Source organism: Canis aureus, chromosome 22, assembly GCF_053574225.1.
Source record: "Canis aureus isolate CA01 chromosome 22, VMU_Caureus_v.1.0, whole genome shotgun sequence".
NCBI lineage: Eukaryota > Metazoa > Chordata > Mammalia > Carnivora > Canidae > Canis > Canis aureus.
The window spans coordinates 26,268,760-26,296,759 of NC_135632.1; the positions used below are offsets into that span (position 1 = coordinate 26,268,760).

Consider the following 28,000-nt stretch of genomic DNA (forward strand, 5'->3'; position numbering starts at 1 on the left):
GTGACCTACAGCTTGGACCCAACTCTGCCACCTGCTAGCTATGTGACTGGTTAAGCCAGTGGATCTAACTGAATCTCACTCAGTTCCCTCATTTATAAAATAGAGTTACTAATACTCATTCATTCATTCATTCATTCCCTAACTCAAAACCTTACTATGTGCTAGGCACAAGTAGCAGGGAACACAATAATGAGTCAAACAGGAATCCCTGTGCTCTCAACTTATTTTGGTCCAAGTCAAGGGGTAATTTAGAGATTTTGAAGAATTACTGTGTTCAATCTTTCTCAAACTATTGCTCAGTTTGAAGGGCCACTGCTTGCCCTTAAATCCCGGTGGACCTTGGGTTGGGGGAAAGAGGTCATTTTTTTAAAAGATTTATTTATTTATTTATTTATTTATTTATTTATTTATTTATTTATTTATTTATTTATTTATGAGAGAGACAGAGAGAGAGAGAGAGAGAGGGGCAGAAGGAGGAAAAGCAGGCTCCATGCAGGGAGCCTGATGTGGACTCAATCCCGGGTCTCCAAGATCACACCCTTAGGCTGAAGGCGGCACTAAACCGCTGAGGCACCAGGGCTGCCCAAGAGGTACTGTTTTGTTCTCTTCTACTATTAGGGGTGATTTGGTGGGAAGCTCAGAATATGCTGAAAGAACTGGAAAGCCACAAACTCCCTTAAAAACAAAAGAAGAGATGGAGCCCAGCATCCCGGTGGCAGTAGAGAACCGACCATCCTTCAGTAGCTCTCTTCAGGGTAGGCATTTCTGATAAAAGGAGTTTTATTGGCCCTCATTATCTGTGTTAATTGACTTAGTTCTTTCATTTAGAGTGTGCTTATAATTTCATAATTCATTATAAGTGTAGCGCATAGGAGTTCTAAATCAGGAGAACTGAGAAGGTGTGCTGTTTAACTCCTATTCCTCAAAGATCTTCAATTGGTGCCCCCCTGAAAACCAATCCGTTAGAAGACCCCAGCCTGCCAAAAATATAAATCAAAGATGCAAAAGGGAGGTAAACAAGGAAAGGTCTATACATGAGGAAAGACTCAATGGTATCTCAAGTAGCAGCCAAGTGGAGACAATATGGTAGGGCCAGAGCTGGACCTTAGGAAGACCTGGAGCCAGTGTCTTCAGCACAGTCAGGAAACTTTCTCCAAGTTTTGTCCCTACTTTTATTTATTTGTTAGCATCATTCTTCTTTCTTATTTAGGAAAACTTTTCTCCATGTGGCAGGAAATAGGATCATTGTCAACTTCTGAGTTTTCTCCTTACAGCCTAGCCCCTGGAGATAGAATGTCCAAACTTCCTGGTTACACACTACCGAAGATCCCACAGAAGGGCTCTGATTGGCCCAGCTCAAATGAGGTGTCCACTTCTGGGCCAATCAGCTCTGGCCAGGACAGAGCTGGGTGGCTCCCATGGAAGTCATATAGCTGGATTATTAGAACAAAGGTTAGCAACATGAAGAGGTAAGAAAGTGTCATAAATTATGTAGAGGAGAGTAAGTGCTCAGTATGCCTGCACAGAAAATCCATAATCACAAAAGGTTACATTAATTGAGTGCTTACTATGTGCTGCAGACTACTTTAAGGGCCATACATGAGTTAACTCATTTAATCCTTATGATAACAATAATCGATTTTTTTAATCCCCATGTTACAGATTAGAAAACTGAGGCACAGAGAGGTTGCACAGCTTGCCCAAGGGCACACAAACTGGTGTGTGTGCGGGTAGGATTCAAAAGGAGGCAGTTTGGTTCCAGACTCTATATTCCTACCTATTATATATAGTTCAGCATTATACTGTCTATACAATAGCCTATACTCTAACCTATGTTATGAAATACCAGGGCTAGGTCATGAAGACTGTTGAATCTTTAGTCTGGACTTTTTACTCTGTAGGTAACGAGGTGCCATCATAGTGTCAGAATAGCAGTGACACAATCAGATTTCTCCTAAGGAAAATTAACGTGTCCACAGAATGTGGTATGAATTCACTTCAGTGGAGGGTGGTAGTAATAGAAGTGAGCAGACGGGAGGCAAAAAGTGGCTGAGGGGGCCTGAGAGTCACCGCAGAGGTTATGAGAAAGGTCTTAAGAGCTACCCTTGTCTGGGAAGGATAGGAGTGAGAAGTAGATGGGAAACCAAAAGTAGAGACATCAATCTGCCAACTAAAAGGGCAGACACCACAGGCCTCTGCTGTGTTAAACAATTACTAATCACCCAAAGGAGGACATTTTTGAAAGCAAAGGTAGAACAGTTAATAATAATGCTGAGATGACAGGGATAAGTTGCAACCATCCAAGGAAACTGAGGCATATGATCACCTAGTTAAACGTGATCAGCAGTGAAGACCCAGAGAGCTGCTTTAAAAAAGACTCCAGTGACTGCTCTCTCTCCTCCTTCTTTGCCCAACATGTGGTCTGCTTTCTTCTATCACTTAACTGCTATTACATCCTTGGCTTTCTCAATCTGGCCCCTCTTGCAATGTCAAATCCATCCCACCCATCCAGGGTCACAGCAAGGAAGGTTCAAGGCCTTCCATCTCAACCATGGACCGACACTATGCCGACCTGCAATCCCTCCATCTACCCCTAGCCAGCGCTCCCATCCTCCCCCTGGAGGGCCTCCCCCACACTTTGTTCTGGCACCTCCACTTTCATGAGCCTTTATTCTTTTATCATTCAAAGTTCATTCCCCTGCTTCTCCCTCTGCCTATGTCTCTGCCTCTCTGTGTCTCTAATGAATAAAAAAGTAATCTTTAAAAAGGGAGGGGGGCTCCTGGGCAGCTCAGTAGTTGAGCATCTGCCTTTGGCTCAGGTAGTGATCCTGGGGTCCTGGGATGGAGTCCCTCATCAGGCTCCCAGCAGGGAGGCTGCTTCTCCCTCTGTCTATGTCTCTGCCTCTCTCTGTGTCTCTATGAATGAATGAATGAATGAATAAATAAATAAATAAATCTTTAAAACAAAATGGAACAAAGATCATTCCCTTTGGGGTCTGAGCAGATTGTTCTGTTTGGGATACTGTTCGACCTAAACTCCTCATGACTGGTGTCTCCTTGCCACCAGGGTCCTCTCTTCCCATTTATGGCCCTCTCTGAAATCCCAGTCATGGTCACCTCGTCATGTTTCAACATGCCTCTTCCTTAATTTTCATCATATCACTTACTTCCACCTGTGTCCTTATTAACTTATTGTTCGTCTTTTCCAGTTGAATGAGAACTCTGTGAAGGCAGGAATGTTGTCTATTTTGTTCCCTACAATGTTTCCAGCATCTGAAACACTTGTTGGTACCTCGTAAGTCCTCAATAAATGTCTATTAAAGGGGAGAATAGGAAACATATGAAATTTGCAGCATCTGATGTTACTCCTAAGTGGAATGTCTATGACTCTTATAATTTCAGAAACAATCCATCTGGGGCCAATAACGTTTTGCAAATAACAGTCAATTGAGATTTTGAAAATCTGCACATCATTTGATACTCATCTCATTTTTAACAGTGAAAAAAAACCTAGTCTAGAGAAATTAAGGGGTTGGAGGTCCAGGGCTACATCCTAAGAAAGCAACGTTAAAATAAAATGATTTGCAGCCCTTTGGGTTTCTAGTCCATCTCTTCACAAACCAGGTCAATCTTCCCCTCAGGTAAAAGAAAATCTACAACAATAAACAATTCGTTCATATCAGTACTTCTTATCAAGGTAAAAAAAATGCCTCTTAACTGGGCATTCCTTGGGGCCTTCTTTCTTAAAGGAACTACCTAACACAAGACCATGCATTTCCTTAAAAAACAAAATGAAACAAAACAGCTAGAATTCAGAATCCTGGAACTGCTGAGGTTGACAAGCTCAGTTTTATACTCCGATAATACCAGTGACCCTGGAGTTGCAGGCTTGAGACAAAGAACCTCGAGGGCTTATTAAGACTCCTGAGAATGTTCTGGAATACCAGTTTTAGAGTCTTCATGGAACTCAAATCTCAGCACCACAGTTAAATGTTTGAAGCAAAAGAACATAAGTTTAAAGAACTTTAACCAAGAGCAGATGTTTCCCTTCACACCATGCTGCTTTAACAACCAGTATTTGTGATTTTTTTCTCCCCACCATTCCCTGATTTACATAGGCATCCAAAACATTGATGAAAGGCACTTTAACAAAATGTTGAAATGGTGTGGTTGGACCAGTACTATCCTAGTTTTACCTCTTGGTTAAAAAAAAAAAAAAAAACCCAAAACCTTTTCTATTCCCATGACTTCAGACCAACAAAAATATAACACGGTCCTAATGGCATTTGAAACCCCCATGGTAAACAGAGCAGTTAAACTAAGTACTTGGGGATGGTTTTCATTACAATGTGCTAAAGAAATGAATGTTTTATTGTTCCTTTGTAAATACCCTGGAGAACACTGGGATGGTTCTTCTGGAAGATGGAAATGATTTGAGGGAGTTTCAGATCTCATGAAGATATGTGATCTCTTTTGAGTAACAAATAGGATTTATTTTGGGGGGGGTGCTTTGTATTCACAACTATTGAGCATTACACTTAAAGATTATTTTCAATGTCCAATAACCTTTCTACTCAATACTCAATTCTACTTCTTGCCTTCCTTTTTATTTTTAATGTATTCCATATTTGCCCTTGCATGGTCTCAAAGCACTCTCCCAGGAGAATGAGCTGTAAATTAACATAGCATGTTCAAATTCATGTATGTGGCAGACTGTATGTTCCAAAGATGGCCACAACAGTTATTTCGCATTCCAAATGGTCTGCAGGAACTGTGCCACTCCCCCATCAAAAAGCAGAGTTTATGTCCCTCTATTTGAACCAGTATGGGCTTCTGTGATGATTTTGACCAATACATAAGGTAAAAAGGGTGCTATATGACTTGAGGCCTCGTCTTAAAAGTTCCATGAATGCTCACTTTGTTCTCTTGGGATGCTTGCTCTTAGGACACAGCCATCATGTTTTGAGAAAGCCCAAGAGTCTGTGGAGAGGCCTATAGCCAGCAACAACTTATCAGCCATGTGAGTGCACCATCTTGAAAGTGGCAGCCACTGTCACTTCAGCCATGTGGAGCAAAGATTAGTTAAGTCTCCCCAGTCCTGCCCAAATTGTAGATTTGTGAGCAAAATGAAAGACTGTTGTTGTTTGAACCTTCTATGTTTTAGGATTGCTCATTACACAGCAGAATAGATACCCTCTTAAAATCCTCGCTAACCTATGGGAAGATACCAGACTACAGTAATTTCTTAAGGTAAAATCCACATCCTTTATAAAGGATGCAATTAGCAGCACTCTCAGATATGCAGAAATATAAACAAGGATACTATGAATACTTCCAAGGAGTGGGCCTTGAGGAATATGCTTTAATCGAAAGGTAAGAACAGTTTGTAATTAGCTTCGCAGTTTGTGATGATGCCTCGAAACTGCTGGAACTAGCGGGTACTCGGGAGGTAAGCATTGCCCCTGCAGTGTGCCTTACATTATTAATCGGCTGAGCAAACCTGTAGACAAACATGAGCTCAGTTTTTGTTTATCACAAGTTACAAATGTGCAGAATGTGAATTAATGATGATGTTTTACTATTCAAGAGCGACACAGAATAATGTCCACGTTCCCAGGCACCATCAGAGTCAGAAGGGATTGTAGAGACCTCTGCTAAGCTTGAGGCTTAGTCAAAAAAACAAAACAAAAAAAAAACAAAAAACAAACAAACAAAAAAAAAAACATGTGTGTTATTCTTCAGGTGTCCTAAAGAGAATCTTCCATTGCCCTCTGGAGAGTGTCTCAGAAGCCGAGTAGCAGCTACAGCTCTCATTCAAAATGAGAAGTCACTGAAATAAAGTTTCTATGCCAACTGAATGATAAAGAGTTCCATCAAAAGCTAACTTTATTTCTACCAGGAATATATGTAAACATTTTCTTTTAAAGTTTTCCCATCTTTTCAGGTATTTTCTTTTGACTTCTACTCCCTGTATCCTCCATACCCCAACCTTTTTCTCTCTGAAGAAGCTTTCTTTATAAAAGCTTCTCTGCCTTCTGCTCAATAATATCCCTACCACCCCTTCGATAACATCCCTAGTTCTGCCACCAATAACATCCCCTATCTAAAGAAGATGTGGGAGCAGCCCGGTGGCTCAGTGGATTAGCACTGCCTTCGGCCTAGGGCCTGATCCTGGAGACCCAGGATCAAGTCCCACGTTGGGCTCCCTGCATGGAGCCTGCTTCTCCCTCTGCCTGTGTCTCTGCCTCTCTCTCTTTCTGTGTCTCTCATGAATAAATAAATAAAATCATTAAAATAATAGAAAGGAAGGAAGGAAGGAAGGAAGGAAGGAAGGAAGGAAGGAAGGAAGGAAGGAAGGAAGGAAGATGTGGTATATGTAAATGGTGGACGATTACTTAATCCTTAAAAAGAAGGAAATCCTGCCATTTGCAACAACATGGATGGACCTAAGTGAAATAAGTCAGGCAGAAAATGATGAATACTGTATGATATAACGTATATGTGAAACCTAAAAAAGTCAAACTCCGAACACAAGAGTGGAATGGTGGTTGCCAGGGGCAGAGGGTAATGCTGGAGAAATGGGGAGGTGGGGGTCAAAGGGCACAAATTTACAGTTATAAGATTAATACATTCTGGAAATGCAGTGCACACCATGATGACTATTGTTAACAACACCGTTAATACAACACATTGCATAATCACACAAGAGATAGCTGTTAATATTCTCACTACAAAAAAGGTAACTATGGATATGTTCATTAACCTTAAGGTGGCCAATGATTTCACAATATGTAGGTATATCGAATCATCATGTACACCTTAAATTTACACAATGTTGTCACTTGCAGCTCAATAAAGCTGGGGAAAAATAATCTTATTTTTTCCCATTACCCCCAACAATATACCATTACTATCACCCCCATTGGTAATACTGCTACTATTCCAGATAATAACGTCCCTAATATCCCATCAGATTTCATGCCTACTACCCATCTTCCCCAGCTGCATTTTCAATACCTAGGAATACTGCTGTAAGACTCACGGAATGAAGATATAGACTAGGAAGTAATTAATTAGATGGGAAACCTTGGTTTGATCCATTTTCTCTTATTGCTTAGGCTAGATGTATAATAACTGTTATTAGAGTACTTGGGTCTTTTGTCCAAAAATACATAACTTGTATTACTTTTATAGACTACAGCACCACTCATATCATGATAATCTTATTTTTTAGTCCTGTAAACACTTAAGTCAGAAGTGATCCAATGAGTGAATCATTTGAAGTCTTGATTTTCCTCACAACATGTTTTTTTTTCACTGTAGTCTCACTCAGATGGTAACATTTACTTGAACCTTAAAAGAAGAAAAAAATGTGCAAACATAATAGCCCTTGTATTAAACTCCAATCCCGGCTGTTAGCTAAGAAAGGGGAAGACAAAAACAGTTATCACTCAACAAACACTGACTTACCGGATGGAGGGCACAGGGTATAGTAAAATGAGCCCAGCAAAATGTACAAAAATGAGAACGTCTGGCGCTCAAATTCAGCGTGCCACCATCATAAACCTGAATTAGCCCAATATGCCTCCTTGACGGGGGAAATCATCCCAACTCAGACCCACCATAAAATCGCAGAATATTTAGAGATCGCCAATGTGCAAAAGTCTCATTTTACAGAGAAGGAAACAACAAATTCAGGAAAGTGATATGCCTTGCCTAAATGACTGTTACTAGCAGGTTTCCTTTACCGGAATCAGGACAAAATTCTGGAGTTGGGCTTTTAAAAAGTTCCAGAGTTCTCCTTGAGGAGGCAAGGCAATTTCAGCAAAGGAGTACTTTGTGTCCAAGTGCTTTCCCCCACCAAGCCATGTGCAGAGCTCATCCTAATGCTGAGAAGGATGAGTGGGAATTCTCCCAAAGGCAGAAGACCCTCGGAGAGTCCACATGATCCGCAATCAAAGTGAAACCTTCCACTTGCAGAGGAAGATAAAACAGGCAGCCTAAGCGCTTGGCGGGATAAACTCCATTTCTTAGAGGAGACACCCCACCCTCCACACGCCGCCGCGAGGTCTGTCCAGATTCCCACGTTCATTGTCTGTGCTGGATCCCACACAAATCTGGCAGACAGGAGGTCTCGCCGAGCAGGGGCGTCCAGCACCTCTGAGCCACGCACGCGGGCAAGTTCAGCCTGTGCTGTGAACCCGTCAGCTACCACATGTGTTCACTGACGGTGCATAATTAGCACTCAAAACATGTTCCATCTCATAAAGAAAGAAAGATATATATATATATATATGCACGCATGCCACTTTGGAAACCTTCCCGGTGAGAACAGCAATTTCCATATTTGTAAACGTGTCTGCCGAGAAGTATGAAGCAGAAACGGGTGACACAAGAACCTTCACAAATCGCTTCCAGAAAGGGTTTTACTCAACAGGTTTCAAATACCCTGAACACTGGAAAAAGCTCCTGCAAGTTACAGGAAAAGAGAAAACGGGTGAACGTCTGTCTACTTCATCTTCGCTGCATTACCTCTGAAAGCATCTGTCTACACGATGCTGATACCGTTCGAGCCCCAGAAATCCACGGGCTCTCGCTCTTTCATTCCATAAATATGCACCGAGCATCTGCTATATGACCTACTCTCTTCTTGGCATGGGAACAAGAGACAAGAAACAATAAACATACTAAGTAAAAACAGTGAAGTATCTCTGGGAGTCAAAAAGAGCTACAGATAAGAGAAATAGAGAAGAGTGAAGGGAATCAGTAGGCTGGGGAGTGGCAAGGCATAAGGGGGGGTTTCCAAGATTTTGTTTGTTTATTTATTCATTTATTTGTTTGTTTGCTTATTTATTTATTTATTTGAGAGAGAGAGAGAGAGAGAGAGAGAGAGAAGAGGCAGAGGGAGAGTGAGAAACAGGGTCCCCAAGGAGCAGGGAGCCTCATGTGAGACTCGATCCCAGGCCCCCAGGATCAGGACCTGAGCCGAAGGCAGATGCTTAATTGACTGAGCCACCCAGCTGCCCATCAGGTGCTCTTTTAAAAATGGTGGGCAGGGTGGGTGGGCCCAACGAGAAGGTGAACTTGAGCAGAGATAGGAAGTGAAGAAGTCAGCCAAGCAGATATCTCAGGGGAGGAAGGTCCATACAAATCATCTCCCCTGTCAAGAGTGACACCAGTATTCAGCAACGGCAACATGAGGCCCTTCACCACGGTAAGCTGAAGGGGGAGATACACCGCCTCATACATAATCACACCCTGCATCTCCTGGATATACCCTGGGTCTTACCCTCCAAACTGTTATTTCTCAGGAAGGAGGGAACTTAATTACTTCACACACTGGCCGACTTTTACAAAGTTTCTCACAATATAAGGGCGCTCTGTCACTTTATTTTGAACAACAAAATGCTTACTAGGGAAAACACATTAATCAAAACTGCCTTGGGACCTTTATTAAAGTCATCTGATGGACTTAATTTTTTAGAGGGAGGGAAGCACATTTAATAAAAATTTAAAATAATTCCTGTGGCATGAAACAAAATTTTGGGTGCTACAGTGTTCATGCTTCTTTAAAGACTGCATTTTAAAAAAGCAATGTACAGGGAGGCCTGGGTGGCTCAGTGGTTGAGAGTCTGCCTTTGGCTCAGGGCATGATCCCGGGGTCCTGGGATCGAGTCCTGCATCGGGCTCCCTGCAGGAAGCCTGCTTCTCCCTCTGCCTGTGTCTCTGCCTCTCTCTGTTTCTCATGAATAAATAAATACAATCTTTTAAAAAAATTTAAAAAATTTAAAAACAATGTACAAATTCTGTACACAAATGAAAATGAACAAACTACCAGGACCCTGATGTGGCTCAGTGTTGAGTGTTGAGTGCTGAGCAAAAAAATGCCATTTAAGAGAGATTCCATGTAAAGTTCAAAACCAGGCGAAGTTAACCTTTGGTGTTAGAAATTAGACAGACTATCTCTGGGGAGAAGGTGGGGAGAAGTAATGGGAGTGGCCAAAGGGAGGGCTTTGGGTTGTTCTATTTCTTGACTTGGGTACTGGTTACCCAGGTGCATTCATTTTGTGCAAACTCACTGAGCTGTACACTTAAGATTTATGCACTATCCTGTATTTATGTTATAGTTAATAAAAAGAGAGTTGTTAAAAAGGGCAATGCAGAGTAAGGGGTTGCATTACAGAGATTTCTCATTCACCTCTGAACTGGATAAGAAAAAAAACAACTATCCTAGTGCTAAATGAGTATTTTTGACTTAGGGTAAGTCTAGAGATGGCATCACTCATGAATTTTTAAAGTGCTGAATTCCAAACAATTTGGATGAAAGTAAATATAATGAACTTGAAACCTTATTTTAGATGGCCCAAAAACTCACTCTGGTGATGATAAAGACACTGAAGGCAAAGATACATAAGAAGTGTAGCAATAAAAAGTGTTTTGTGGAATATAAACATGGGGAGAAAAGTATTATTTCCAAATGTATATATTTTATATATCTAAAAAAGGGCAGTTATAACTAAATTAATAATTAATATTATAAACAGAAATTTAATTATTTCAAATATATTCCTAAATGGCTGTAAAGTTGGCTCCAAACTGTGTTCTGGATCATCCCACATGGGAAACTGTCCTCTCTTATCCAATATATGCTATATACTGATATTGTTCCTTGCTCCTTGTGGCTGACAAGACTCATAACCACCAAATTTTTGTGTCAACTGGAAAACACGGAGAACTGAAACTATTTAAATAAACAAACCCTGCAGAACTATGCTGTCCACACAGCAGCCACTAGCCACATGTGGCTAGCCATTAAGCACTCATAATGTGGCTAGTGCAATTAAGGAGCTGCATTTTTCATTTCACTGAATTTTAATTAACTTCAACTTAAATTTAAAAAGTGAAGGAGTAGAAAATATTTTTTCTATTAAACACAAGTTTATTTTGTAGGACATTTCACTTTAACTATTGGAAAGTTAGCATCCAAATTGAGATGTGATACAAGTGTAAAATATATACCAGATTTCAAAGATTTCACTTGTGGAAAAAAATATAATATAAAATATCTCATTACAGGGGTACCTCGGTGGCTCAGTGGTTGAGTTTCTGCCTTCTCAAAAGTCCCGGGATCGAGTCCCACATCAGGCTCCCCACAGGGAGCCTGTTTTTCCCTCTACCTATGGTCTCTGCTTCTCTCTCTGTGTCTCTCATGAGTAAATAAAATCTTTAAAAATTAAAATAAAATAAAATATCTCACTATAAATTGAAAACATAGTATTCTGGAGAGATATATATATATATATCCATATATATTTTATATATATAAAATATAGTACTAAACTTGGTTAAATAAAACATTGTACTAAAATTAATTTCACCCTTGTTTTTACTTTTTTAACACAGCTACCAGAAAATTTTAAATTACATGGGTGGCTGAAATTATATTTCTATTGGACAGCACTGCTAAGGAATAAAATGCCACTTTTGATTAGTGACTATAGGGGAGAGATAAAATGAGAATGAGAAATCAAAGCTGGAAAACCAATATATTTGAAGATCTGATTAACAACTATGGTGGAGGGCAGGATGGGGGTGGGGGAAAGGAAGGAGACAAGGGGAAACATGCCTAAGAAACCAGTGCTTCTTTTAAAGGACCATAGTCAGATAAGTGGGGACGGACCCAGACAGCAGAGCAAACACTATCTATGATTCTACAGCTGTCAACAAATCCAATGACCTAGTTTTGCTGACTACGTGTTAGAAGATTGCCATGTGTGTTATTAAAAAGCAACAAGAATGACAGAGGTGCTGAGCACATGTCTTTCTGGAGTGACAAAAGAGAGGAGGGAGTTTTAAATTGCTCTGCTCCAGATTTCCCCTTCATTAGAGGTTTCGTGGAAGATTACAAAACACCAAGTATCTGGGCATAAACACTTATTTTAGCAGAACCAAGAAAGTGCAATAAGACGCAATAAAGTCCTTCACTCTTGTGAGCAATTGCCGTCATGTACAGTTGGGGGACAATGTTAGGAATCCCCTGTAAAAAGAAAGGAGATTGACCCCGCTGCTGCTAACTACCTGCAATTGTCCATGGTGGTATAGAAACAGGTGTTTGGGAAAGAGGAGAAGTAAGGGGAAAGTTCTTAAATTATATTTGAGAAATGCTAAGGTAAGGTAAGTAAGCAGGTTTCTGACTGCAGACCTTTTCAGAATCTTGACTCTTTTAAGGAGCATCACGACTTTTCCAAGAGGATTTACAACATGCATGTTTCCCAAACACACTGGACCACAGAGCCTCTTTTGCTGAGGAGTATTACAGGAAGGGCACATTATCAAAAAGCGCTGGCTTAGAAGGAAGAAACTCCAAATCTTTGGCTCTTTGTTGCTTCACCCTCAGCCCTAAAGGAACATTACTATCTGCTACACGCATAGTTCAGAGGCAATTGGAACTAGAACCTGGTGGTTAACAGAGCTCATCCATCACCAGACTTCTTCTGAGGACTATTTCAGTAGCTGTGACAGCAAGGTATATCTCAGGTGTCCTGTGGCCAGAGCTGTGTCTTGGAGAAGTACCCATCTCCTTCATCTTCAGGACCTCCCAGGCTGGCCTACAGCCAACCAAACATCCGGCCTCAGGCAAAGTTATGTGCGCCCTGGCATCATCAGCCTCCTACCAACAAGTGGGGATGGAAGAGCTATTAGCCTGCCACAGGCCAAATGCCACCCAGGAGGGTGGAAAAGTATCCTGAGAAGTATGACAACCAGGCTGAATTTCTCCCTAGAACAAAGCATTCATGGCACCTCTCTTGGAGCATCTTATTTCCCCTCCAGTCTTTTGTCTGCTTCACTAGCTTCTAGAATATTTTTCTGATTCCTTGGTTTTAGGGCAATTTCTCTGCAGAGACCACAAAGGAATGAAGGCCTGACAGCCACGGGCTGCCCACAGAGTCCCCAACAGGCCACTTTCTGTTCTAGGCACATGTAAATGCCATTTTTAGGAATCCCAAGTTAATTTTATTTCTATTTTACCTACAAGTTTGGTTATTTTATTATTTCATGTGATATGTGCTGCAAAAGCTAAAAATTACAGAGAATTGTGATGCTTCATATGGGCAAGTCCTAATCCCCTAGTCAGGTATTCAAATTCAGTCGCTTAATAAAAAATTGCATTAAGGAGAACAATGAAGATAATTCAGCAAGCCCATGGAAAGAAAGGACATCTTAAATTTAAAAGTGAAAAAAAAAAAAAAAAAGCCTGGAAGACTGGAAATGTCAGAACCATCTTAGGAACACAGAAACACACATGAATCCTATGGGGTAAAGGACAGTGGTTTTTAATTATAACCCAAAGACATTTTGGAACAGGCCTTGTAAAATACATGCTGGAGGGGGAGAGGCCACCAAAACAGCTTCCATAAAGATTGCCAATGACCTCATGACCACAGCACGATCATGGGGTCAACGGCTAGTTCTGATTTTTAGTCTTAGGGCACCGACACGGTTGACAACCCCTCCATGCTGAGACACCCTCCACCTCCATCACCCACTCTTTTTGAATTTCCCTCAAACCTTTGAGCCACTTCCTTTCTGCCTCTTTTCTCTGCATGGCAGTCAGTGCTGGAATTCCCTGGGGCTCAGCTCCCTTCCTTCCTCAGTTATTTCATCCATGACCAAGTTTCAATTAGCATTTGCCAGCCGGGGTCTCCAGCCCAGAACTGATGTCCTGGTCCAGTCTTCCTGATCTCAGCAAAGACCCCTATTCATCCAGTTGCACAGGCCAAACCAGCCGGTCCCCTCCCTCTCTGCCATACCCTATTACCCAATCCCTAAACCCTATTACCCAAACCCTGGGGAGCTGTATGGCTCCATAGTTCTTAAATCAAACCACCTCTCCACATCTCTACCCTGACTGCAAGCTTAAGCTACAATCTCTAAATGTCTATAAAGTAATACTCCAACAATGTCCTAACTGCATCTACTCCTGCCCCCAATCCAATCTTCACATCTTTTCCCAAAGTATACATTTGGTATCACTCTTTAGCTTCTTCTCAAAACTCTCCAGTGGCTTTCTATTTTTTTTTTGTAAGATTTTATTTATTTAATCATGAGAGACACAGAGAGAGGCAGAGACACACAGGCAGAGGGAGAAGCAGGCTCCATGCAGGGAGCCTGACATGAGACTCGATCCCAGGACTCCAGGATCATCCCCTGGGCTGAAGGCGGCGCTAAACCGCTGAGCCACCAGAGCTGCCCCCTCCAGGGGCTTTCTATTGCATTTGGGATAAGATCCAAATCCTGAGCCTATAGGTGAACCCTACCTACCTCCCCAGCCTCCTCATGCAGCACTTACCCTTCCTTCTCTGTGGTTAAATCACAATGGCCTCCTTCCTATTCCTTGCAGCAAACATGCTCCATCCTCCTCATGGCCTTTGTCCAAGCTATTCCAATAACCACTAACCCTGACTCTTCTTCACCTGTTTGACCCCTTAGATCAAAGTGCAAACACCACTTCTTAATGGACCGCTTCCTCCTCCCACTGCCAGCCTGGGTCCCTTACTATGTTCTGCCCTAGAGCACTTACCCATTTGTGATGATACTTCCATCACTGACAGCCTGCTCTGTGTCTGTGTCTTCAGCTGCACTGTATGACTCATGTGACCAGGGACATTATCTGTACTGGCTCACTAAGGTACTCCTAGACACTACCATAGAGGGGTCATCAAAAGATCTGTTCAAAGGAGCATGAATGGATTCTGGCTCACTGCTACTGGGTCTTGGATTCATGCAGAGAGACAATGAAGCACAAGAATTTGTCTTGTTTCTTGGAGAGTGATCAAGACAAACATAGGCCCCCTCTCTCCCTGGAGGCTCAGATTAACTTCAATTTACTTCCCTAGACAGAACGGGAAGGTGGCAGGCCAAAGAAAATAGCAGGAGACAGAGGATCAAGAGGGGCTAGGGCAGGAGAGTCGCTCGATAAGAAAACAGAGGCCTTCAGACATCAGGGCCTACATTTTTTTTTCTCCATTCTGAGCATCTAAGCCTATGAGGTCCACCTACCACCTCCCCAAGCCTGAGGAACAGCCGATGACTACTCTGTGGGCTCACCACCACCCCCCACCCCTGGCCTGCCTCCCTCTTTAACTCACCTATGACTTTAATTTTCTCCTCTCTACTGGTATCTTTTCACTCTTACTTAAAGCAAACAAAACTTCCTCCACCTGTACTCTGTCTGAAACACCACTTCTGCTCTTTCCAAACTCATGTACTCTTAAACCCATGGAGGGAGGCCTCTGCCTTCTCCAACTCTTGAAAACTGCTCTTGCAAGATTTACCAGTAGACTCTGGTGACCAAACCCGGTGGGCCACCTAACCAGTGGTTTCTGACTCGACCTCTTTCCTGCTTTTATACTATTCTCTTCCCCCAGATTCTGTAACATCATGTTCTTCCTTTTCTCCCCTTGCTTCATAGAAGTCCTTTCTTTTTCTCTGGGTCCTCCCCAGAGCTCTCACCACGGTGCTTTTCTCTTGCCCCTCTCCAAGAACAAGTTCTCAGGTTCTCCATCCTGTCCCATGGCTTTGGCACCTCAACCAGTGGCTACTCAAAGTGTGGTCCTCAGCCATTGCTGGTCCACTGACTTTTTGTTAACAATCCATGACAAGATATGCACATGAAGTGAGAGTGAGCAGGTAGACAGTTTTCTAGCCACCATGTTTTTATTGTATTTTCAAAAGTATCATTTAATAGACTAGAAAAAGAGCAAACCAAATTAAAAAAAAAACAAAAACTGGTCCTCCACCACAGATAATTTGAAAAACACTTATCTAGCCTTACAGATTTATTGATTGTTTGAGTTATAAGATTTTATCTATTTATTAGAGAATATGAGAGCACAAGGAGGGAGGAGTAGTAGGCAGAGGGAAAGGGAGAAGTAGGTTCCCCTATGAGCAGGGAGCCCATGCGAGGCTTGATCCCAGGACCCTGAGATCATGACCTGAGCTGAAGGCAGATGCTTAACCGACTGAGCCACCCAGGTACCCCTAGCTTTTATAGTTTTAAACTGGTTGATTAGCTTATTTGGGAAAACCAAGAGACTTCACAGTAAGAAAATAAAAAAACATTTTCAACTTCTCTAAAACAAAGCAAATTGACTAGGCAACCGAAGTACAATTGGGTTGGTACTTCCACCTGGGAATAATGAGTTGATTCTAGGTGGCAGCTGCCCCTCTGAGGTGGGTATGTGGCACCTAGATAACCACCTGAACTTCATTGTCTCTTGTCATTTTCCACCCTGTAGGCCTCTAGAGCATGTGCACCTCAGACAACTGAATTCCAGCCCAACAACCACAACTGTCTTCTGCAATGTTTCCTTGAGTGTCCCATGAGTCCCTCAGTCCTAACATGTCCATCATCAATCTCATTACCTCCCTAGCTCTGAATAGTTCCTCAAGCCCAGAGTTCTCCATCTTCACAAGTGACCATACTTCACATTTGAGTCACCTGAGTGTTATTTTAGGTTCCTCCATCCCCTTTTATGATATGATCTTAGTGATTCTTCCTCTGTTTTTCTCTTTTAATTTGTCCATTCCCTCGATAAATGTTTATTAAGTTCTAGAGACACAACAGCAAACAAGATAGCCCTCTCCACCAGCAACACCTCACAGGTCACCTCTGGCCTCTTCTCTGCCCTTCTCCCCCCTCCCCTCCCTGCCCCTTCACCCTATCCCCCCATCCCCGCTCTCTCTTCCACTCTGAGGACATGCTCATTTATACACTATTTTGCCTTCATTCCTTCCCCACTCCTGCCAGATACCTTTTTAAAATGTCACAATCTTTTTTTTTTAATAAATTAATTTTTTATTGGTGTTCAATTTACCAACATACAGAATAACACCCAGTGCTCATCCCATCAAGTGTCCCCCTCAGTGCCTGTCACCCACTCACCCCCACCCCCCACCCTCCTCCCCTTCCACCACCTCTAGTTCGTTTCCCAGAACTTGCTTCGTTTCGAACATACGTTCAATTTAGTGAAATAGAATCGGTCCATCTGATTTTTTGAGTGGGTTAGCCTCTCGACTTGGCTAAAGCCACGGTTTTTCAACCCAAGGTGGTGTGTTTGGAGGGTGGTGGGGGGGGCGGGTAGTAGGGAATTCCAGATCTGAATCTACTAGAGAGACTTCTTTTTTTGCTTCAAAACACACCTGCTCAGGCTTCCCTCACTTTTGGTTGCTTTGGGGGTCCCGAAGGGGCACCTCGTTGAGAGTCTTTGAGTTAAAGGGCCACATTCAGGCAATTTGAAAGGCCTAAAGATGGTTCCCTGTCTTCAGCAGTTTTAATAAAAAAAAAATTTTTTTTTAATAAAAAAAATAAAATGTCACAATCTGCTTGGCTTGGGGGTAGGTGAAGGTGTAGGGAAGATTAAGGGAAACCTTTTTAACATATTTCTCCTTTCATTCTGAATCGGTGTCTTACACTAATTAAAATTAAACTCTGCACTCCACTTGTAGAAATGAGGCCCTAATGCTCAGCAATCAGACAGAAAAGCAAATGATGAGTCATTTATATACTAGAGGCAAACTTTCATAATCCTGGGGATTTGGGATCTTCCATTTCATTAAAAGAAGCCACTTAGATTTTAAAGATCTGTCAGGTTCTTTTCTTTAGGTCAAGATGTTAAGCAGCACCATTTGGTTCTTGAAAGGGCAATGCATCTAGCTTAATCCAAGCTACTGAATTTCTGAGGATGAGTTGGCCCCCAAAGGACAAGGCAGGGAGGGATCTGCCTCACGACCCCTCCACTACCTACATTCTGAAGTCTCCATGGTCCAGGAGAAGACAAATTTAGCTCTAGGTAGATCATGCGGGTCAGTGCTCACCCCTCCATCATAAAGTGGAGTGACCCTAAGGGGCAGAGCCCAGAGCGGAGGGCCTGAGGGCAAAACCCCTGAGGTCTCACCTGGACAGTGGCTGGGAGTGTGGCTTTCTCCAATGGGTAGTGAGGCCTAGAGACCCAGTCTCCACTGAGGGGAGGCCTCCGAGGTGCTCTACAATCTGTGTCTGCCTTCTATGCCACCTCTCCTCCAGCTGAGACAGCCCCTCTCTGTCCCTGAGCACTACCCAGAAGAAGCAGCATGGCCCGATGATCATGGATGTGGCCTCTGGGTCAGACAGGCTGGCTTCAAACCTTAGTTCTGGCTCTCACAGTTGTAACTGGGCAAACCATAAAGCTTCTCTGTGCCTCAGTTTCTCTACCTACAAAACAGGGATAAGCCTTCAGAGGGGGTGAGATGAGGGTTAAGAGTACAGTGTAAAGTCTGTCAGTACAGGGTCTGCCTGGCACACAGAAGGATTCCCTCTGTGCAGTGAAATCCCACTTAAAATTCAAACAAAATGGCTCAGTCAGTTAAGCGGCTGCCTTTGGCTCAGGTCATGATCCTAGGGTCCTGCGTTCAAGCCCTGCATCGGGCTCCCTGCTCGGCATGGAGTCTGCTTCTCTCTCTCTTCCCTGCTTGCGTGCGAGCTCTCTCTCTCTCTCTCTCAAATAAATTAAAAAATAAAATAAATAAAATTCAAATAAAACCTGCAAATACATAAATATGGACCAGCAGCATATAATACAACCAGAGCGCCTAATCTTTTCCTCCTCTCTCTTTTCCTCTTGGGCATGGCAGGTACCTTCCTGTATTCTGTTGCAGGGGCTCCCAGCCAGTTTCTGTATCTTTGTAGGAAACCCTATCTGATGTACTGCACCTTAGCTGGCTTGAGTACGGCTCTATGTCACGTAATTAAAAGAACCCTGCCCAGAACAGGCTCCCTCTTCCCTCTGTTCATCCCAAACTCCAGCCAAACAGAACTTGACTCTCAGCCTTGAGCTTTCATTCCACACTCCTATCCTTACCAAAACCAGTACTGTCTGCTTCACCCCTCCATCCATCCCTCACTTTTCAGGACCCTCATTCTATACCACCCCTCTCCAAAACCTTCCCATTTGGCCACAGAACCTTCCTGCTCCACCCAAGTCCCACTGTACCCGTTGGCGCCTCTCTTGGAGAAAGACCTGGTCAGGCTGCACAGTCTCAGCCCCTGGGCAAATCTGTCATCCTCTCGGAGCTCTTTCCTCCTGTCTAAAAGGGAGCCACCACTGCCAGTGTGACCCCTTGACCAAAATTACTGTGAAGCATAAACCAGAAAATGTATGCAATGATTCTGGAATCATCAAAGGGCTTTCCAAACATATGAGCACTTTCCCAAGAAGCTCCAAAGAATGTAAAGGAATTTGAAGATGAACATGTAAGCCCTTTATCTGACATCATTCTGTCTCTTTACAATCCTCTGGGAACTCTGAAGAGCAGGAAATTCCAAGGGGCCCTACACATCCACTAGCCACACAAGACAGGCTCCGGAAGTACCTGGCAGCCAAACCTTTGTCTCAAAGGAGCAAAGGCGGCACCTCTGCTCTCCAACAGCCTTGAGACTCTTTGTCCCTGGAGCATTCAGTTCTAGGACTTGGAACACACAGTCTCCCCAAGCCTGCCCATAAATCTGCCCTTTAAATGTTCTGTGGTCCATAATAAATAATTTATATAAAGGGCTGGTTGGATGGAGCACAGCAGGATACAAGAGGGGAAAAACAAAACGCAGTAGCCCAGATTTAATTTGAGCAGCTAAAGTGCTCAGAGAAATCATCAGACCACACTGAAAGGAACAGAGTCATCTTTATATAATTCCCTTCGCCCTCTGTGGAAAATCATGATGGAGAGAGCCTGTAAATTATGGCACCTTCAGCTAATTTTACATGACACAGATACAGATGATTTTATTTTTCCTAATTGTGGAAAATAATGAAATCTTCTTTCCCTCCTTCCATCCATGTTCTCTATCCAAAGTCCTTCTAATTTAAAACATTCAGTGGAAAAATAATACCGGGCCATTGTTCTTAAGAAAAAAAATCTAATCACTTTGAATTTAATTCTAATATGCAGAGAATATGAGCTTATCCTGTGTGATGGTACAATGACAAAATGAGTTAATTACCATCTCATCGTAAGACGGATCTGCTTGTCATAGGAACAGGAGCCATTATTTCACACAAAATAATGACCCAGATAAAAAGTAATGACTGTACACTCTAGCCGCCAGTGGCGCAGCTTCATCTTGGCCTAAGTGAATGGCAATTAACAAGTGTCACCACTCTCTATATATACAAATAGGGACCAGGCTGGCTATTCATTAAATATTTACTGAAAAGTCACAAATGGTTTTTAGCATATTTCTTCTCAGGAAGCTCTGAGGATCTTCTACTTGTGTGATGACAGAAAAATTTACACATATGTAAAATTCTTCTATCAGCTGGAATAGCTGTTGATCCTAGAGAGGGGCATTCAGTTCCCCTCCACTCTTTGCACACTGAAGCAGTGTTTTCACCAGCAATCTTGTCCAACAACAGAAAAGAGGAGCAGAAGGAAGGAGGCCCAGATCCATCATTTTGTCCCTCTTTTGCCTATCATGGCCACTGGCTGAGAAACTAAAGCTACATCCTACACTGATAGCCAGAAATACTGGATCCTTCCAGGTCGTGCCCTCAGCTGCAGTGGACAGTGAGGGACAAATGGTGGGATGATCTCAAGACTCCTGAGTTGTTGGCAGAAAACTTTATGTATACCCACTGACCATGACCATGAATCACCTCTCTACTGAGAGGAACGGAGGGGAGAGATTCTGGGAGACAAGCTCCAAGCTCCAAGACAAGCTCCTAGAAATCTCCTAGTGTGCAAACTGTCTAGTCTGTCTGGACCCAATGCTTTTTGTTTAATCAGGCATATTGCAGGAGCAGGATGGCATCATGGACTTTTTAGGGTGTATAATTTTCAAAATGTTAAAAACAATTTTTATACAAACATAGAATGAGGGATCCCTGGGTGGCACAGCGGTTTAGCGCCTGCCTTTGGCCCAGGGCGCAATCCTGGAGACCCGGGATCGAATCCCACGTCAGGCTCCCGGTGCATAGAGCCTGCTTCTCCCTCTGCCTATGTCTCTGCCTCTCTCTCTCTCTGTGTGACTATCATAAATAAAAAAACAAAAACAAAAACAAAAACAAAAACCACTTTCTTTCTGAAAAAAAAAACATCGAATGAGCAGGTGTCAATGATTTATTTAACTAATACTAAAGTGAACCATCTAAAACTGATATGCACCCATGCATGTAAACACACACATACCACACAGATGTCTACCTGCATGACAGATGCTACACACACCAGGATCTGAGAGCCCACTAGTCAGGCTATTTTCTCAAGACCGGATACGGGCACAATGTAACAGGCCAGTCATGCAGTAAGCTTGTTTGGTTAAGACGAAGGTACCAAATCATATGGGGTTTTTGTTTGTTTATTTGTTTAAATATTTATTTATTTATTTATTTATTTTTAATTTTTTTATTTGAGAGGGAACATGCATGTGTCGGGGGAGGAGCAGAGGGAGAGAATCTCAAGCAGGCTCCCTGCTCTGTGTGGAGCCTGACACCGGGCTTGATTCCATGACCCTGAGATCATGACCTCAGCTGAAACCAAGAGTCAGCTGCTCAACTGACTGAGCTGCCCAGGTCTGCCCCAGATCATATGTTTTTAAAAGAGATACTTGATAGTATACACAGAGCCTCATGCACTAATCTTAACCCACTTAGCCCTCAAAACTTCCAAGCATTCCAAGTCTTGTTTACAAGCCTATTTCTAAAATGACTTTTCCCAGTACTCAGATCATGGGGTAAGTTCCACCTCTAACATATCACTACCCAAGTTTATCAGAACATTTTATAACAATTCACAAAAGAGGACCCTATTTATACAGATGTGTGAACAAAATTTACCTTTTACCCACATTTCTGAGATAATGATCTGAATTCCACCAGAGTAGAAAGTCTCCACCATCCTAGTAAAATTATCAGAGACACTGACCTATGATGTCATGTGACTCCCAATCTGCAGGTCTTGCTCCTCCACACACACACACACACACACACACACACACACACACACACACACGAGGGGCTAACCCTAGGGCTTTGTCAGGCCTGAACACTCAATAAATGTTGAAGGGAGGGAGGCAGGAAGGGAACAGCAACAAAAGAGTTACTGGGTGGGGAGCCTGAGTGCCTCAGTGGTTAGGCATCTGCCTTTGACTCAGGTCATGATCCTGGGGTCCTGGGATTGAGTCCTGCATCACATCAGGCTTCCCACAGGGAGCCTGCTTCTCCCTCTACCTATGTCTCTGTCTCTCTCTCTCTCTGTCTCTTATGAATAAATAAATAAAATCTTTAAAAAAGTCACTGGGTATTTAACAAGATAATATAATTATTTCATTCTTTTGTAAAAATCCTCTGAAGAGCCTCTACTGCATTTACAGCAGAGTCCTGGCCCCTACCACCATCCCTTAGACTCCCTTTCTCTCCCAAAGCTTGATCTTTTTGACTCCCCTCACTTGCTCCTGCACCACACCTTCACACATGCTGCTCCCTCTGTTTGTAGGGCTCCCCAACCTTCCCTGGGCAGCCCCATCACTAGGTTACTCCTCCTCATCCCTTCTTAGTGCAGAGGGACCTCCCCAGACCACATGGTGTCTACTTGCTCCTCTGCCTTGCTGCTTCCCTGCTGGTAATGCTCATCACACTCCTCCAGGGTCTGCCTTCCAGGTATGACGACATGAGGGCAGGGGTCACAGCTATTTCATTCTCTGTGTCCAAGCACCAAGCAGGCAAGTACTATTTCTGGTCCAAAGTTGATGGCCATCACTTCTTATTAATGAATTTACTAACTGACAGATCAGATCTCAAACAAACCATAATCACCTCTACAGGATAGGGAACTGTCAAACATTGTGCAAGACTGGGTGACAGAGAAAAAAGCATTGAGGAATGAACTTAGCCCCAGTTTGGGCAAGGACATTCCTTCTGCAGTAGATGTCACATTGAAAGTGGACCCTGCAATTCGGGTAGGAAACCTCATATGGCATGAAGAGAAGTTCAAAACCAGACAATTTCTGGGCAGAGAATGATTCTCCTGCAAGTGGGCAATTTTCCCTGATATAACTGCATGCCAATGGATACAGCATTCTGGGATGCTCTCACACTAGAAGGAAAGATGGCTCATGGCAATGAAGACCCACAGGATAAGTAGAAGGTGGGATCTGGGCTGGAGGTGCTATCACACCACCGTGAAGGTTTGAAGGGAGTCCCAGCAATGGGTCCACAGGCCTGTCAGCTATTAATGCCACTACAGCTTTAAAAGACAAGGTCCAGGGACCTGCCTGCCCAGGAAGGGGGGAAGCTACCATGTTACCAAGTCATCTTCAGCCTGAGCAATGTGTGTAGTGGTGGGGGTGGGGTGGTTTGCACCCTTGCAGGACTGCTCAAAGACCCACACTCAAGAAGGCACAGGCTCTGCCCCAGCCTGTGAAGTGTGGCTGAACTAACCAAGTTAGCCCCAGCCAGTTTGTACTGCAAACCTGTTCAGTTGTCTACAGGGCTCACCTTCTTAATGAACTCTGGGATGAGTTTTTGGCCTGTCAGGTGGTCTAAGGAGGAACAGCAATCTAATTCCAAGATGTAGCGTTCATTGTGGAGATCACTTTTCTGAGATCTGAAGAGAGGAAAAAAACACACAAAGATTAAGATTTTGTACTACACACACACACACACGCACACCTGAATGAACAGTTGGGTATTTAATGAAACCCCAAATTCTTTCCTGAAAGTAAATGTCAAAAAGGCACTACTGAAAAATAATTTATGGTAAAACTCAAATTTTACACACACACACACATAAAATTATACACATCATGGAAAAACCTCTAAGACATAGTATCAAGTTATAGACATTTAGCACAATATAGTGTATGCATTAAAACCACACACACACACACACTCCCATAATGTTTATTTCCCATGTGTTTATATCTACCAAGGCACAGACAAAGAGACACACCAAACCAATAATAGATTTACCTCTGGGGGATGGAGAGGGTCTGCATGGGAACTGGACCAAGGGGTGGTGTGGTACCTGAAAGTAACTGTAGCTATATCCCTAATTTTCTTTTCACTTTTTTTTTTGAAGAGAATATATTCTTACAGCACTTAGAAAATTAAAATTAATTTTAAAAGACTTTTAAAAGGTCTTTTACAAATCCTTTTTTTAAAAGGTTCATCCCCTACAGAAGGCAATCTGGCAAACTCTATCAAAATTAAAGATGCACTAAAGAAAGAATATAAAGAACTTTAGTTCTGGGGAAAGAGTGATTATCAAGGCTGTTTGTGGCAAACAACTGCAGTCTTCTGGTCGGTGCAGAGGTGTCCAGCACAGCCCCGCCATCTCCCCACACAGGGGGTGTGGCCGCCTCCCTCTTTCCCACCATGTAGATGTGCAAATGATACAAAACTACGCACATTCAGGAGAGCCAGCAGCAAGGGATCACCAGAAAGAAAACCCACCACTTCATGCCATTGTTTTGAGGGGCTCCTATATGACACTTACATAGGCCTGAGGAATTCCCAGAAGCCACATGATTATCAGAAATGGAAGATGATTCCTTGGCCCACTGAGTCAGGCATAAGGCAAGAGAAAGTGGATTGCTGCTAAGTGTCAGCAGGGCATGTATGCTCTCTCTCTCTAGGTAGCTGTCATGGAGATCAGGACTCAGGACTAGGGTCCTGGGCTCTGCCCAAGGCTTCCAGCACAAGCACAGCCACTCCCCACTGGCTGAGAGGTGAACAAGGCTCTCCCGGCCCACTTATGAGGAGCTCTACCAAAGAGGGGCCCATGCCAGCCCCTGTAAGAACAGGTGTGGCCATAAAATTCTTAAAGTGGGGACTTTCACACCAAACTCCTGATACACACGTATCCTGCTAAATAAATGGCTTCTGAATGCATATTTGCTACATTTTAAAAATGAATTTCTAAGATTCTTCTATATTATTAAAATCAATTTATGCTACCGTTAACTATCTGGGTATGATTTACATAAAATTCAAAAGTGCAAAAATTTTAAAGAGGATTTGGTTTTTCACAGGTGTGCAATGGGGGAAGCAATGTCAATTGCATTATCTTGACTTTATTTTTCCTTCCTGAAAGGAAACACATCCTTTCAGGAGTAGGGTCTGAGATATATACTTTTGATATGTAAAAGAATAAACAGACTTAAAACTGCTCAAACTGGAATAAACTAACTCTGAAAGAAGAAACCAGTTCTGTGCTCCAGACTTCTTGCATTAAGACTTTGTCAGACTAGACGCATGTTTTCATCCTTCCCCCACATTCTCATCCTCTACCACCCCAAACAGAAAACATATTAAGAGAAACTAAAGCAGAAGATTTCAGACTTTTGAAAGAGAAGACTTGGTCATGATACACAGTCATGGGTATTGTGGGGTCTCAAACAATGAAGACAGGCATGGGAGGAGAGTGTTCTAAGATGTGAAATCCCAGCTGCTCTGTCACATGAAGACAAATGTCAGACCTTGGAGGTTATTTATAAACACCCACTAAGATTTTAAATGAGTAGGTTGAAAAACGGTAATCATTTTAAGTAAGTCGACACTATAGCCACTCAGTAAAACACTCAGAAAATTAATGGAGTCGGTCTTTCAGCAAATCCAAACCAGGTTCACAAGGAATAAGCTCTAGTACAGGATCTAGTAACCACCATCTTTGGTTCTAGAACCAGAAGTAGTATAGGAAGGAAGGCAGCTCTGGTTCATTTTAGCAGATAATTTACTCAGTTATATTTGAACTGAAATGAGCACAAAATATCTACAAAAATAGGCGTTGACAAATTTTCTAGATAAAACATGAAAAATACACATCTTGACCTATTGTCTTGGCAAAGCAAATCCAATGTCTACTGAAGGAATAGATGAGCAAATAATAGGTCGTCTCTTGCCTTTAGGAATTACCTCCAGAATATTTAAAAAATATTTTATTTATTTCAGAGAAAGAGAAAGAGAGACAGAGCACACAAGTGAGAGAGCATGAGAGAGAGCACACACAAGCATAGGGGAGGGGTAGAGGGAGAAGTTAACTCCCCGTTGAGCAGAGAGCTGCATGTGGGACTTGATCCCAGGACCCTGTAATCATGACCTGAGCTGAAGGCAGACTTTTACCTGACTGAGCCACTCAGGCACCCCTATCTCCAGAATTTAACTACAGTAAATATGGTGGCTGTGGTGAACATACCCCTAAGGTGACCCCTTCCTCCCAATCACTTCCACCTGCTGTTCATGCCTTTATAAAACCCTCCCCTTGAGTGAGGGCAGGACCTGCACTTCTAACCACCAGAATTTGGCAAAGAGGATGGGGTGTCACTCCTGTGATTACACTATGCTGTAAGGCTCCATTCCAGCAGGCTGGGGCTACATATTCCTCTTGCTGGCTTTGAAGAAGTAAACTGCCATGTAATGAAAGGGTCATGTGGCAGCTCCTGGCCAACAGTTGACAACAAACTAGGGATTTTTGTTTGCAATAGGATGACTACAAGGATATGAATCCTGTGAAGAACCTAAGGGAGCAGTGGAAACAGATCTTTCCACAGTTGATCCTCTGTTGAGATTATGGCCCCCGCCAACACCTATATTGTAACCTGATGAGACCTGGCACAAAGAACTCAGATAAGCTACAGGAATGTGTGATAAATAAGGCATGTTGTTTTGAGCCACTAAATTTGTGGTAATTTATTACAGAGCATAGAAAAATAATATAGTTGCTGAGTAGGAAGACACGGCAGCTTCATGCTCACAATAAGCCTCCCACTGGTGACTAAGTCTAGGCTCAGGCACACAAGATCCATTCAGACACCTGAGAGCAGTCACTAACAGGTGATGAGTGCTCCATGTCTCTGAGGGTAAGGATCACCCTGGGAAAGAGAAGCAGACACTCAACAGAAGTTGCTCTAGGTGTCAGGGTGTGGCCTGTGATCAAGGGATCACATCAGGAAGGAATAGATACTCTGCAGTCAATCAAGTTCCTATGGAAGAAGCATTAACATAAAACTCTCAGCTGAGAAGGCATTTGCCTCCTGTGAGGAAGAGAAACACCACTTAGGTTTCCCCAAAGGCCATGTCCTTGTGTTATTCTGGAAAAGGAAAGAGAAACCATCCAACTTCCCCTGGACCAGAAGCTGTGATGGCTTCCACTTCTGGAAAGGACAGAGGGATCTGGATTTAAACAATAAGAAAAAGGAGGGACACAGAATGTGTTTTGGAGATGTAGGATTAACTACCTAAAGTCTCCCTCATCTGGAAATTAACACCTAATACTCTGAGATTAAATGTGAGCACTCAAAGAAGAGCACTGCTAACAGTGAAATGTGCTTTGCCACCTCCCTCCATTGCCTATTCCATAATTTCCTCCAGATTTATCATTTATAGGCTACAGGTGCTAAAGCAAACTAGAGGTGGGTTGCTGACCATAAATAAATATTTATTTATCTACTTATTTATTTATCTATTTATACTTCCTGTGTCTTGTTTCTTTCACCGTTAAATGGGAATATTATTAGTAGCTGTCTCTTAGCATCATTGCAAGGGTTAAATAAGACAAAAGCATGTAAAGCCCTTAGCACAGGGCATGGCAGGAGGTCTGGCCTCAGCAAACATTAGCCACTGCTGATGTAGTGACTATCATCTATAACTGCATTCTTTACTTTTCAAACACGCATCATAGTTTATAATTACTCATTTGATAAGTACTGACCACAACTACTATTATGCGCCAGGCACTGCTCTTCAGCATACGTCAACAGACAGAAGAGACAAAGATCTCTGCTCTCGTGGATCTTACAATCTAGTGAAGGGGGACAGGCAAAAAACAATAAACATACATGAGCACATAACAGAGTATGTTCAGTGGTGGTAAGTGTAGAAGAAAAAAGAAACAGAGCAAGGTGAAAAGAATCAGGAGTGTGTGAGAGGAAGATGTGGGGGTTTTTGTTGTTGTTTTTAAAGATTTATTTATT

At 42.7% G+C, this 28,000-nt stretch overlaps 1 protein-coding gene and 1 long non-coding RNA gene across 3 annotated transcripts in view; one reads left to right on the forward strand and one right to left on the reverse strand.

Annotated features, from left to right (window-relative positions):
• The window catches only part of RFTN1 (raftlin, lipid raft linker 1), a 200,115-nt gene that overhangs the window by 69,484 nt on the left and 102,631 nt on the right, over positions 1-28,000 (reverse strand). For both annotated transcript variants that reach the window (XM_077865297.1, XM_077865296.1), the window contains exon 4: positions 23,526-23,634. In XM_077865297.1, the coding sequence (XP_077721423.1) occupies positions 23,526-23,634 (109 nt within the window). The remainder of the gene's footprint in view (positions 1-23,525; positions 23,635-28,000) is intronic.
• LOC144294335 (uncharacterized) lies at positions 3,208-5,854 on the forward strand. The gene is made up of 3 exons (XR_013361742.1): positions 3,208-3,295; positions 4,946-5,020; positions 5,743-5,854. It is a non-coding gene; the product is annotated as an uncharacterized LOC144294335 (long non-coding RNA).